Source organism: Pungitius pungitius, chromosome 17 (genome assembly GCF_949316345.1).
Source record: "Pungitius pungitius chromosome 17, fPunPun2.1, whole genome shotgun sequence".
Lineage (NCBI taxonomy): Eukaryota > Metazoa > Chordata > Actinopteri > Perciformes > Gasterosteidae > Pungitius > Pungitius pungitius.
Window position 1 is genome coordinate 10,090,471 of NC_084916.1, and position 14,483 is coordinate 10,104,953.

A 14,483-nucleotide genomic window follows, 5' to 3' on the forward strand; every position below is an offset into this window, starting at 1 on the left:
TTTAGTGTATCTATGTAATTATGTAATGACAAAGTTCAATTGAGGTTTTAACCAAGTTTCTTGAATGTGAAAAACGTTTAGTTTGACTTTCAGATCAGCTAAAACTTTCTTGCCTTTATGTTATTAGACTTCTGGCATTCCATTATGACGTTTATCATCCTGAGCCTGTCCATCATAGTTGGGAGGGTTCAACATTTTATGAATCAGATAGGCCTTAAATTCTTTAATCCACAGTATCCTTTTGGCTGCCTCTTCAAATGTGTTTATTATGTCACTTTCTATCTTTTGTTGAATTGCCAAATTCATAGTTTTGCAAATGAAGGCCACAAAAAAGATTTCATCTACAATTATATTATCCTAATTAATCTCTTGTATGCATGAATGTAATTCCATTTGACTATCATATACGAAAAGGGGAAGGTCCAAATGTGGTTGTCTAATCCCAGATTTACTTCTATCATTTCTCTGGGTTTCCCTGGATGTGACTTCATCATTTTCCTTCACTTTTTTCGCTGCTTCTGCATAAGACACTTGGTTAAGTATTTTATATTTCTGCACTTCCCATGCTTGCATTTGAACCAGACATCTTCCAAAAGCACCGCTGTGTTCACTGACGCAGTTACAACATTTAGTTATTTTGTTTTATTTTGACCAGATTTTTCTTATTCATGCTCACCTCCACATCATCTCGGCTTCCACTTACTTTGGCCTGCAGTGTGTTCCATTCTTTGACACCTGGAGGTCCTTAAATTGAGCGAACACATTCTTATTTCATTAGACAAGATCATTGCAAACTCGAGCAGCACTGATTGTAAATGACTTGTATCTGGATGGGACTGGAGGCTTCTCCAGCAGCCAAAGGAAGAGGTCTCACTTCACTACAAATTAAGATTTTGTTAGATAGTAAAAACTATTTGTATTAAAGAGGTCTTGTGAGGTTAATATCATTTAGTCATGGATTGTTGTTTGACCAAAAGTTGTCTCTATTAGATAGAAGAGTATATTAGCATTTTATAAAATACATTTTACACACTTATCCTGTTTAACTGAAATTCAGGTTTCCAAATATCCCACAATCCAAGTATTTGGTTTATGTCTTCCTCCTACTCCAAATTAGTTTTATTTTAGTCAAAATATTTGACCTTTTAGAAGAATATACCTCTGAGTTTTGTAATAAGTGGAAAATGTTTGAATGGGAGTTCCCTCTCAGGGAACTCGAGCTGCGTAAAGACGCTGTGGGAACACCTCTGTGTGACCGCATCATGAAGCACGTGGGAAATCTAACCAATGGCGAGCTAGTACGTCATAGGCGGGGGACGCCGGGACCAGGGCGCTATAAAGGGACCTGAAAGGCAGGACCATTCATCTCTGTGCCTTCATCTAGTGCGGTAGTGAAGTTTTCCCACCTAGTAATGGCTGAGCGGTTTGTCCAGTGTGTTCCCCCTTGCACCCGTTTTATTACGGGCAGAGACTCACACGACCTGTGTGTTGTCTGCTTAGGCATGGAGCATGCCCAGCTAGCCCTTGAGTGGGCTAGCTGGGCGGATTGTGAGCACCTGTCGTTGCAATCTCGCGTCTCCCGTCGAGCTCTCTTCACTGAGGACAGCTCGATGAGGCGTGCTCCCCGCAGCTCCGGTCCAGCTCGTGCCGAGGCAGAGCGCCGGATGTCTTCATGGGGATCACAAATGGATCTCGCGGAGGATTACGGGACGGCTGAGGCCTTTTCCCGGCCCTTCACCGCGGGATCCAGGCGCTCGTTTTCGGCGTCGGAGGCACGCTCCGCGGCTTCCTGAGATACTTTTTGGGAGAGTGGCGAGTATCTCAATGGGTCCTGCGCACAATCGACGAAGGCTACGCCACCCAGTTCAGGTGGTGGCCGCCTCGATTTCGCGGGGTACTACCCACTTTGGTAGACCCCAGCAGGCTCGGATATCGGAGCGAGAAGTACAGACCCTGCTGCGGATGGGAGCCTCAGAACGAGTTCTCCCTCCAGAGAGTTGGGCTACTACAGCCGCTAGAGCTTCAAGATGCTCACTCTCAAACAGATCGCGGCACAGATCAAATCACAGGGGCCGAGGCTCGGGGACTGGACCCCACTCCGAGGTAGTGGAGCTCCTGTGGAAAGGCGGTCTTACCGAGGTAGACCTGTTTGCCTTCGGAGAGACCACTCATTGTCCTCTGTGATTTCTCCCCTGGGCAGGATGCAGTGCAGGTGCAGGCATGGCCGAGGTCATGTCTGTACGTCTTTATCTCCGGTTGCTCTCCTCCAGGGGATTCTGGAGAAGGTCCGTCAGGACGGTGGTTGTAGCCCCGCCCTGGCCGGCCCTAGTATGGTTCACGGACCTTTTGTCGCTCCTCGCAGGTCCTCCGTTGGAGACCCCCATCAGGGTGGACCTGCTGTCTCAGGTGTTGGGGTCCATTGTTTACCCTCACCTCGTGGAGGTTGCAGTGAAGTATCTGGCCTATGGTGCTGCAGGCTTTCTGTCCTCCCTCGTTCCTGAGAAGAAATAGCGTCGGACCAGGCGAAGCTTAACCTCCTCTGTCCATTCAGAGCCCTAGACCTGTACGTCCGCAGGACCTCCCTGTGTAGCCTCTCCGAACAGCTGTTTTTGTGTTTCGGGCCTCCGAACACTGGTGGCCCGGTAACTAAGCAGAGGATGCGCAAGTGGGTGGTTGAGGCCATCACACTTGCTTATGAATCGGCCGGCCAGCCCGCACCTTGGCTGTCCGGGCCCATTCTACTAGGGGTATGGCGGCTTCTAAAGCCCTGTTGTCGGGAAGAGTATCGCTACACGACGTTTGCATGGCGGCAGGCTGGTCCTCTCCCCACACGTTCGTGAGGTTTTACCACCGTGGCCTTAACGCTACACCTGGAGCACAGGTGCTCGTCTGAGTGTGCGTCTAAAAACTTCACACCACGGTCACTTGCTCATATGGTGAGTGGGTGTAGGGTTCCCACAGCGTCTTTACGCAGCTCCAGTTCCCTGAGAGGGAACGTCTCTCGGTTACGTATATAACCTTCGTACTGAAGGGAACGAGACGCTGCGTAAACGTTCTGGCATACTCCCGGCCTGCCCGTGGCACTCGATTCGGCCTTTCAGAGATGAATGGTCCTGCCCTTCGGTAACCGAGAGACGATTGATCTTTGTATTTTGACTTTTTCTAATTCTGCTTTATACAAATAATAATTAGGCAGGATGAAATCATTAGTAAACATCACTTGATCCTCACACTCGCTTTTCAGTTTAAACAAAAAATATGATATTAATATATATTTATATCAAACCCGTTAAACATTAAACATACGCAAGATATGTTCACTCAATGCAACAGAGATTCAGGGGATGACAGTCAATCTTTAACTTTAATGACATTAAATTATATTACATGTCATTTACCTGAAGGTTTTATCTAAAGCAATTTTTATTGCATATTTAACCCATCTCACACAGTGGGAGTAGTGTGCTGCAGTAAGGGTCCTCAATGAGCAGTTGGGTGTCCTCCTCAGGGACACTTTGACAGGAAATGGAGTTGGGAGGGTTCGAACTAACAACCTTGCGGTTCCCAGCGCAGCATCTCTACTCCATGCACCAAGGTCGCCTCTCTCTGTCTGTCTGCCGGAAGAAGAGATTACTGAAAAGACTTTTCTCTCAAATGGAGCATTTGTGTTCTCTTCTTATAAAAAGCATCAACTCGTTTTTATTCTGAAAAATTGCTCAGACTATTTTCTGCAGGAGTTGCATCTATGACATTTCACCTTTGTGGGTTCTTCTCATGTGGACAATTAAGTCACTAGAACGTCTGAAACTTCTTTCACATATTTTACAGGAATATGGCTTCTCCCCAGTATGGATTCTTGTATGAGACTTCAAATGTGATGTCTGAGAGAATGTCTTTCCGCAGGTGATGCAGGAATATGGCTTCTCCCCACTATGAATTCTTGTATGAGACTTCAAATTTGATTTGTCACAGAATGTTTTCCCACAGGTGAAGCAAGAAAACGGCTTCTCCTGAACATGGATTCTTATATGACGATTAAAATTTGATGTATCAGTGAATGTTTTCCCACAGATGCTGCAGGAATATGGCTTCTCCCCAGTATGGATTTGTGTATGAAACTTCAAAGTTGATGTCTGAGAGAATGTTTTCCCGCAGGTTATACAGGAAAATGGCTTCTCCCCACTGTGAACTCTTATATGTGACTTCAAATGTGATTTCTTAGTGAATGTTTTCCCACAAGTGATGCAGGAATATGGCATCTCCCCAGTATGGATTTGTGTATGAGACTTCAAAGTTGATGTCTGAGAGAATGTTTTCCCGCAGGTTATACAGGAAAATGGCTTCTCCCCAGTATGAACTCTTATATGTGACTTCAAATGTGAATTCTTAGTGAATGTTTTCCCACAGGTGATGCAGGAATATGGCCTTTCCCCAGTGTGAACTCTCATGTGGGCTTTTAAGATGCTACTATATTTGAATCCTTTTCCACATGTTTTGCAAGAAAAAGGTTTCTCATCACTATGGACTCTTGTATTAGTCTGACATGCTGATTCATGAGAGTTGTGAGGGAGAAGCTGGTGGTCATTGTTTAGTTCAACTACAGTGGTGCTTTCAACTGAAATGTTGCTATGAGATGTTTCCTGTACCACACTCTCAGTTTCATCAGTACACAAGTCCAAAAGTTGATCTTCACCGTGTCCTCTTTCCTCACAAGTAGGAGTCAACGTAAAGGCCTCCTGCTTCGGTTCAAGCTGCTCTCCCTCTGGACTGCTGCAGAGTTCCTCCTGTTCCTCTTTAATCTGTGGAGGATCTGGGTCCTCTTGGTCCACACTGGGCTTCCTCTCCTGGAGACAGAGCTCCTGGTCAGAGGGAGCCTCCTCCTCCTCCTCCTCCTTACAGACACGTGACTGTGGGAGCTCTGGAGGGACAAAAGAAATACAAGACAAACGTTTGAGTGCATAAATACAACGATGACCATAAGCACCACGTGTCCTACTGTTTATTTGTAAGTTGAAATAAAAAAAACACGTTGGTTCGAAAAACCTAAAAAATGTGTCTTCATTATTGCTTTAGAGAAGATTTTTCTAACAAAGTTGTACTCACCTATCCTGTGTAACCTTACTTCAAGACCTTTACAGGTCCACACACCATCAAGCCCAGGACAGTCTTCACAGCGTAGGGCCCATCATCTTGACTATTGATTATATGCCATGGTTCTATGGCTTTTGGGTTATTAGCTCCAATGAGAAGGCCTACGTCAGCATCAATGTGTGGTAAGGTTACTTCCTGCAAATACGGCCACTTTCGCAGATGTTGTTGAACTGGAATATTTATCTTTTGAACAGGGATACTGTTGTGTGTGAAGACTTGGTAGCTGGACATACCTTGTGTCTTCAAGGCCACACACTTCCAGTTCTGAGAGCATGTGACTCTCGAGTAGTCGCTGTTCACCAGGTTTATCCTGAGCCATAGTGCTCAACAAGATTTGAGTTTTTTTTCCTCTAATGTTTAGTCTCTTTTGCAGCTCATCTGTACAGAACGTGGCGGTACTTCCAGGATCTATAAACGCGCATGTCTCTATACACCTTCCCCCTTTACGGGATCTGACTTTTACTGGCACAATTGATAGCATACACTCAGTGTTCTCTGTCCCAGCATACCCAACTATTTATTGTTTAACAGACTTCTGAGCTCTGGCGACCTCTTCATTTGAATTGCTGTCCGTTCTCTCTACTGTAGGCAACATACTATTAGTAGTTTCCTTCGCTATGTGAAGAATGTCTGGGTGTTTCTGTTTCTCTCTTCTTGCATGTTCGGCTCAGATGACCTTGTGTTAAGCAGCCAAAGCACATTCTTTTGTTTTTCAGGAATTCTATACAATCCTTCTGCGCTAGCTCTTTAACTTTGAAGCAAGACTCCAATATGTGATCTTTTTGACAGAAAAGACATGGTGACTCGAAACTACCTGCTGCCCCAACCGGGTCGGCCTGTCTTGCTGCCGCATCGGGCCTTTTTCTTTCCACCGACACATTTGTTGTGAAGCTGCTTCCTACTTTTGAAGAATTTATCCTTTTCTTTGCTTTTGCCTATCATAGATGAGAGTCTGTCTTGGAAGTTTCCAAACAGTGGGTCCATAGCAATCTTTGCTTGATGGTCAATAAAATTAACAAGATCGGCAAATCTTGCTCTGCGTTCTCTACTTTCCTTGAAGTAGTGTTTAAAAAAACATAGTTTACAGAAGGTCTACTTACCTATAGGCTACCTGAATTTCTGAAAGTACTATATTTCTAATTATGCTATTGCTACACTTGTCTGCTGGAATTAATTGAACAAAAATAAAAATTCATAAAATTCCATGTGAAAAAAATTACTTCTCACTGTTCTCAGGTCAAATATTTATGCAATTTAAAATGCGATTAATTCCGATTAGTTACAAAACCTCTAATTAATTAGATTAATATTTCTAATCGAGTCCCGGCCCTAATATATATATATAATATATATATATAAAATCCTAGAGTTAATTTTCCGGTGTCAGGCAAAAGTGTTGAAGTCACACTGCAAAAAGTTGATTCAACTCTTAGTCATTTGTACGACAGAGCTGGAGTCATTATCCAGTGTCAAGATCAGATTCATTTGCGACACTTGGTAGAGTTAAATTAACTCTTTGATTGAGGTTTTAAATGCAACTGTACAGTGTCACACTTCTTGGTATCTGAAAACCCCAGAACTCTTTCACCAGGTTTATTTTCCAACACTTTGCCTAATGGCCATGAAAGAACTAAAATGATACTACACTATGTTTTACATTTAGTACAATGTTTGTTGTACAGAAACATCGGAGATCTTATCAGCATAGTTCAGTCTGCATGTGCATTTAAGTGAATAACACTGCTTGAGTTACATCTGGTAAGCACAATGTAAAATTATTCAAAGTTTCTGAACTTGCACTCTTATGCGTGTTTACCTCGCAATATATATTTCAACGTCTTTTCAACCGGCTAAAAAGTTAATGAAAGATGAAACATCAACGTGCCAAACTATTTTTTTAACAAGAGACAATATTATCATTATAATTAATAATAGTAGTGATAATTAATGAACTTGTTGGCCAAATATATATATGTATATTGTGACGTCACGGGAGGCTACACCGCTCTCGGCGGAACAGTTCAATAAGTGCAAGGACACCAGGTTAATGGCTTTTAATGAAGAGCACTGTCTTATTTGCACATCCTTACAGAAGCGAGCATTTTTGGATAAAATTAGCAACATCAATCTTCATTAAGGTAAAGGAAACATGATAGTCCATCTTCACGAATCCGACATCGTAAACGGGATTTCGTTCCTTTCTTTACCTTGTCTGACGTAGTCTTTTTAATCAGAAAAATTGCTCTGACTATTTTCTCACCAGAGTTGCATCTATGATGTTTCACCTTTGTGATTTCTTCTCATGTGGACAATTGAGTCAGTAGAACTTCTTTCCCCACTGTGTATTCTTATATGACGTTTCAAATGTGATGTGTCAGTGAATGTTTTCCCACAGGTGATGCAGAAATATGGCTTCTCCCCAGTATGGATTCTTGTATGAGACTTCAAATGTGATTTCTTAGTGAATGTTTTCCCGCAGGTGATGCAGGAATATGGCTTCTCCCCAGTATGGATTCTTGTATGAGACTTCAAATGTGATGTCTGAGAGAATGTTTTCCCGCAGGTGATGCAGGAAAATGGCTTCTCCCCAGTATGGATTCTTGTATGAGACTTCAAATGTGATTTCTTAGTGAATGTTTTCCCGCAGGTGATGCAGGAATATGGCTTCTCCCCAGTATGGATTCTTGTATGAGACTTCAAAGTTGATTTCTTAGTGAATGTTTTCCCGCAGGTGATGCAGGAATATGGCTTCTCCCCAGTGTGAACTCTCATGTGGGCTTTAAAGCTGCTAATGTGTTTTAATTCCTTTGCACATGTTTTGCAAGAAAAAGGTTTCTCATCACTATGGACTCTTGTACGAGTCTGAAATGCTGATTCATGAGAGTTGTGAGGGAGAAGCTGGTGGTCATTGTTTAGTTCAACTACAGTGGTGGTTTCAACTGAAATGTTGCTATGAGATGTTTCCTGTACCACACTCCTAGTTTCATCAGTACACAAGTCCAAAAGTTGATCTTCACCGTGTCCTCTTTCCTCACAAGTAGGAGTCAACGTAAAGGCCTCCTGCTTCGGTGCAAGCTGCTCTCCCTCTGGACTGCTGCAGAGTTCCTCCTGTTCCTCTTTAATCTGTGGAGGATCTGGGTCCTCTTGGTCCACACTGGGCTTCCTCTCCTGGAGACAGAGCTCCTGGTCAGAGGGAGCCTCCTCCTCCTCCTCCTTACAGACACGTGACTGTGGGAGCTCTGGAGGGACAAAAAAAATACAAGACAAACGTTTGAGCGCATAAATACAACGATGACCATAAGCACCACGTGTCCTACTGTTTATTTGTAAGTTGAATTAAAAAAGACACGTTGGTTCAAAAAACCTAAATAATGTGTCTTTATTATTGCTTTAGAGAAGATTTTTCTAACAAAGTTGTACTCACCTATCCTGTGTAACCTTACTTCGGGTTTCCAAAAAACATCCAACAGTCTGCGCTGCCGGTCGATCTCTTTCTGATACTCGACGACGGTTCTTTTAAAAACTCCGAATATTTCCTCAGCAGCAGCAGATAGTCGCTCGTTGACAAACTCTCTCAAATTCTCCACTGAAGACATTGTTGCTTGGTTACCGAGGAAATAATTACCTGCACTGAAACAAGACCGAGCAACGGATGAGTGTCACACTATAAAGTTCCGACTGCAGACCTCGGTCACATTAAGGTTCCGCTTGCGTTCATGGTTGCAGGTCAGCCTGCTTGCTGCGCCGTATCTGCACTCTGGGGGGTGAGAGGGGTTGAGAGGGTTTGAGGGGGGGCAGCAGCCATCGCTGGTTGTCCGAGTCGCTCCGGTCCGGCAGCCCCAGTGACGACCCCCTGGTGGAGGTGGGAGCACCGCGGTGATCTCCTCCTCCGCTTAGTTTTCCACTAGATGTCACTGTAGACGTACCAGTTATGTGCAATTGATTAGGATTTTCGTCAGATGATCTTGAATTTCAAAAATGAAAGACTCTTTCTTCTTTATATTTGCTTCACAAATGTTCTATTTTTAGTTCGATTATCATCAGCAAGTTAGGCAAGTGTGAACTCTTGTTGATGCAATAAAAGGGTTATAATGGTTAATCCTGAGAATATCATTCCTCTTGTGAGATGTATGGTTCTTTGAAGGAGTCGTTCATATTCTTTTTTAGCCATAGCAAAATTGTAACAACGTAGGAAATAATGCTGTGCATCGTGTGACCATATACTGTAAACACTTGCGGCTGGGCTTCAGATAACCATATCTGGTAAACATGTGGACTGGGGAAGTATAATATGCGTAACGCTATCAGGGCAGGAGTGACAGCGGGGCAAAAAACTAACAGCGACAGCTGCAGCGCCACTAATAAGGCAGAATAGAGAAGTACAAAAATACATCTTGTGTTATAACCGCCTTTAACAAGCCAGTTTTGACCATTTCTTAGTGGGGGAAAAATATAAGAGAGGTTGTAGCGACTATTTACCATCTTGTCACTAGTTAGAGGTGTTTGTAGGGCTATCTGACGCGTGGTTCCGAACAAATCCACTTCCAGTCCAATACTGCATTTATCTTCTTTATTTTGGCTCGGTTCTGATGCTCAAACACATTGCAATCAATAGTTATGGTCCACCATGATTCTTGATCCTCACGGTCAAAAACTGTTTGCTTCCCCATAACACCTGGCCTCCCCTGCTCTCTGATTATCTATATACCTTAAACCCATACTCCACCCAGTGTTCTCCAGTGGAACTACATGTATGGTTCTTTGAAGGAGTCTTTCATATTCTTTTTTAGCCATAGCAAAATTGTAACAACGTAGGAAATAATGCTGTGCATCGTATGACCATATACTGTAAACACTTGCGGCTGGGCTTCAGATAACCATATCTGGTAAACATGTGGACTGGGGAAGTATAATATGCGTAACGCTGTCAGGGCAGGAGTGACAGCGGGACAAACAACTACAGATATATCTGTGAGGAATCGCTCATGTATACTTTTTCTCTTCTAAATAAATGTTAACTTTTTTTACTTAATTGATTGACGTCTCAGCAGTGTTGTGCCTGAACGTGTTCATTGAACGATAGTTCATGAACTCGTTCATATTTTGGGCGAACGTGAACTGAACGTACTGTATTAATGCCCGATGAATGTTACTGTGAACTCGTTCATTCTGGTGTCTGTGAACGGCGCGTTCTTTCAGGCTAACGTCGTGTGTAAAAAGGTGACAAGACGCTCTGTATTGTATGTGTGCACAACTGTGGCTCTCATCTCATCAGGGACACGCGGGTATTTGTCGGCTCTTTTCCTCAGGTTTCACCGGTGATCAACTGGCATCCGAAATCCTCATGCCCAGTCCTTGGAGTAGCTTTTTCTACTAATCACCAGTTGTTATTAATAGCGAGTTTTTCTTCTATTTTATAGCAACGTTCCTTTGTTGTCATGCATTTCTAAGCCACTATTGAGCTGCAGGCACATTGAATTCCTTTTCTTGACGCAAATGACAGGAGATCTTATGTTTGTTTTGTTTGGAGTTTATTTACGCATTAAAAACGTAAACTAAATACACAAAAATAAAACATTCCGTCACACGGTAGAAAAACTGCACAAGTGCCTAATCAGCTCATCTCGGGAATCACCTGTTGGCAACATGATGTCAATATAAGCAGGAAAATAAAGGAGGCGTCACGCCAACATACACTCACCTAAAGGATTATTAGGAACACCTATTCAATTTCTCATTAATAGAATTATCTAATCAACCAATCACATGGCAGTTGCTTCAATGCATTTAGGGGTGTGGTCCTGGTCAAGACAATCTCCTAAACTCCAAACTGGATGTCAGAATGGGAAAGAAAGGTGATTTAAGCAATTTTGAGCGTGGCATGGTTGTTGGTGCCAGACGGGCCGGTCTGAGTGTTTCACAATCTGCTCATTTACTGGGAACTTTTTTTACTTAATTGATTGACGTGTCAGATTCTTCTCAATAGCCACCCCGGAGGGATCGGTGATCCCGACACTCCCCAGGACTACAACACACTCGATAGTTTGTTCCAACTCTTGTCCCTCATATTCCTTGTTGCTCATGTCAGGATATAAACCTCAGACTTCATACGTGATGTCTGGCTAGTCCTGTACGATGTCCGATTTGGATCAATCCACCTGCTCTGTCTGACTATCTGTGTACCGAACCCCTGCCTGATGTAACTTGACATGCATTAAATCGAATGGGGAGTAGGGAGAGAGTAACTCCATCAGCATGCTGTTGTGGGTCGCAAACCATTGCCTGATGATGTTGGAGCGATGGAAACTGGCATTGTCCCAAACTATCACGTGCTTGGGTAAGTCATCTCCAATGTGACCCCTCTCTTGTTCAGGGATAAGGTCCCTGTACAGTGTGTAAAAAGGTGACATGACGCTCTGTATTGTATGGCCCAATAATGTGTGCACAACTGTGGCTCTCATCTCATCAGGGTGTGGGTGGTTGGTGTAAACTCCTGGGGCCAGTTGTTCAAAACATTTAATCTGGATCAAAATTATCCGCATTTGGAAATCCCCTTTTTTCTTATCCAGGATCAGGTAATCCATCTTACTTTTATGCCGGTTTTTCAAAGCAACATTGGACTGGTTCACTCTGATCCAGATACACAGTTTTCAAGATTACCAAATCCGGATTACAGTGCTCTAAATGGGACAACATATCACAATGTGGGCTATGTAAAGAACAGGTAGAAGTAAGAGCCAACATAGGGTCACTGTAAGTGTTTATTTTGAGCCAAAACACAAAAATAATATAAACATCCACTTCCATTCATAATTTAACTTTAATTAAATTATATTAAAAAATAATTATATTAAATAATTACTTTTATGACCCCTCATCTGAACCACAACAAATAAAAAACAAATATACATTAACAAATACATAGTGGATATTTTGAAAACATCTTTAAAAAATAAAATGGCTAAATATCCAATTGTTAACGAAATAAAGAATGTTCAGGGTTCTTCTTCATCTGAGGAGGAGAGACCAGCATTTCCAAGCCCTGCTTTTAGGAGGCGGATCTGAAGTTTCGCTTTGGTTTTTCTGCAGTTTGGTCAGCTTGATTTGTTCCTCTGCCAGGAGTATCTGTGCTTCTGCTCTTTCAGTTTCTCGTTTAAGAAGTGATTCATAGGCATCATCATTATTATTCGGCAAAGGATGCTTCAAGCCTCTTTTCTGAGCTCCTGTGACTGCTGGCTCTACCAGTGAGGATCCAGGTTGTTCTTCAACAATAGGGCTGAGATCCAGAATGAATGTTTCCTCTGCATTAGGAAGAACTGGCTCACTTTCCTCTACAATTGTAGGCTCACCATCCCCTACAACACCATGAATCCCATGCAGAGCTTTAGAGTTCTCACCTCCAATAATGTCCAGAACCACATCTGTGTATTCACCTTTCTTAAAGGGTTTGTTGCCTGTTTGGGTGTTTTTTTGCCTCAGCAAGGTCCTTCGTTGCTCTGGCCCTCAGATTCTTCCATCTAAATTTCACTTGCTCCAAGGTCCTCTTCTGGCCAGACCCCATTGCATTTACATTCTGGGTGATTTCAACCCAAATGTCTTTCTTCCTTTTGTTAGTCACCATTCCACCTGCAACAGAGCTTCCTACTATTGAGGCATAATGGCACTTGACACCCTCCAGCAGTGCATGGGTTTCTGCAACAGTGAAATTAGGTCCTTTTGAGTCCATGGTTTCACCGCTTCTGTTGTAGTGAACATAGTATTTGTATGCCTTGGGCATGATTGATTTAATTGAACACAAGCCACAGCACGTCAGCCAATTGGTGTGTGGGTATTTGACAGCCATCTTATATTCAGCCTTTCTCAGAGGACTTAGAGAGAGACACTGACATGGCAGGTATTGTCCATCGCTACCACCGTGTTGGTGGAAGAGGATACCGTCAAAGGGTGTATGTTGAGCGTGCACAACCACTGGAGCAATACACCACTGAAGAACTGTATGCTCGCTTTCGCTTTGGGAATGCTGATATTAAGTACATTGCAGACCTTGTCAGGCCAAAACTTCAACGGAGAACCCGAAGGAGCCACAGTCTGTCTGTGGAAGAACAGGTCCTCATTGCTCTGCGCTTCTATGCATCTGGGACTTTCTACCAAGTTGTTGGTGACAATATAGGAGTGGACAAATCAACTGTGAGTGATGTAGTGAAAGCTGTGTCAATTGCATTGGCCAGCCTGGTCAATCAGTTTGTTTCACTTCCAAAGGATGTTCAGATTGCCCAGACCAAGCACAAGTTTTTTCTTTTGGGGAATATGCCCAATACTATTGGGGTTATTGACTGCACTCATGTGCATATCCAAGCACCTCATGAGAGGGATTGGGAGTACATCAACCGAAAGGGGAGGCGCAGCATCAACATCCAACTTGTGGGCGATGCTGACCTCATCATCACAAACTGTGTTGTGAAGTGGCCTGGGTCTGTTCATGATGCACGCATCCTGAGAGAGAGTGCTTTATACAGAGAGCTCCAAACCAACCGACCGGATGGCATAATATTAGGAGACAGTGCCTATCCACTCCTACCATGGCTGATGACTCCTTTTCTTGCAGCAACCACACCTGCGCAGGCACGCTTCAACACTGCTCATTGCAAAACAAGATGTGCAATTGAGCGTTTAAATGGAGTTCTGAAGAGACGCTTTGCATGCCTTAACTACTTGCGAGTGGAACCACAGGGAGCATGCAACATAATACTTGCGTGTATCGTCCTGCACAACATCGCTACCAGGCGCAATGTCCCTCTCTGTGATGATGTTTGTGATGCACCTGAGCCTGTTGAAGAACCAGACCAACCTCTGGTGGTCTGTCAGAATCAGGGACTGACTGGACGTATAGTAAGGGATGCAATTGTTAGACATTATTTTTGACAGGCTCATCTCTGATGATTGTTTCTTTGAAATTAATATACGGTGATGAATGACCGAAAAATGAATATATTATTTTTGTTTATTGAAATCTGTTTGGGGGATTATTTCATGGGGACACAATCATTTTTATTTTATTTTTACTTTACTATACTGAATAGCTTAATTGTTAGCCTATGTCTACTTTATCACTGTTACAACGGTTACACAAGTTAAGTGCAAAATATAAATAAAAGTATATACACTAAATGATACAAATGTATTATTTGACCAATTTTAAAGTTTTACTACATTTTCTTCCTGAAATCCTACCCCCTGTTGGGATCAGGATAATCCTGTTTTTTTGGATCAAAGTTATCCAAATCCCACTGACAAGTTTTGAACAACACAAACTGAAGGTTTGATCCAGATTA

General features: G+C 42.9%; 1 protein-coding gene across 1 annotated transcript; it reads right to left on the reverse strand.

Moving 5' to 3' along the window:
• Window positions 1-3,351: 3,351 nt before the first annotated feature.
• On the reverse strand, window positions 3,352-5,470 carry LOC134107155 (gastrula zinc finger protein XlCGF8.2DB-like). The gene is made up of 2 exons (XM_062558635.1): window positions 5,385-5,470; window positions 3,352-4,686 (listed from the first exon to the last, which is right to left on the reverse strand). The coding sequence occupies exons 1-2, from the start codon at window positions 5,468-5,470 to the stop codon at window positions 3,744-3,746; spliced, it is 1,029 nt and encodes a 342-aa protein (XP_062414619.1). The 3' UTR covers window positions 3,352-3,743.
• Between the last annotated feature and the right edge of the window lie 9,013 nt (window positions 5,471-14,483).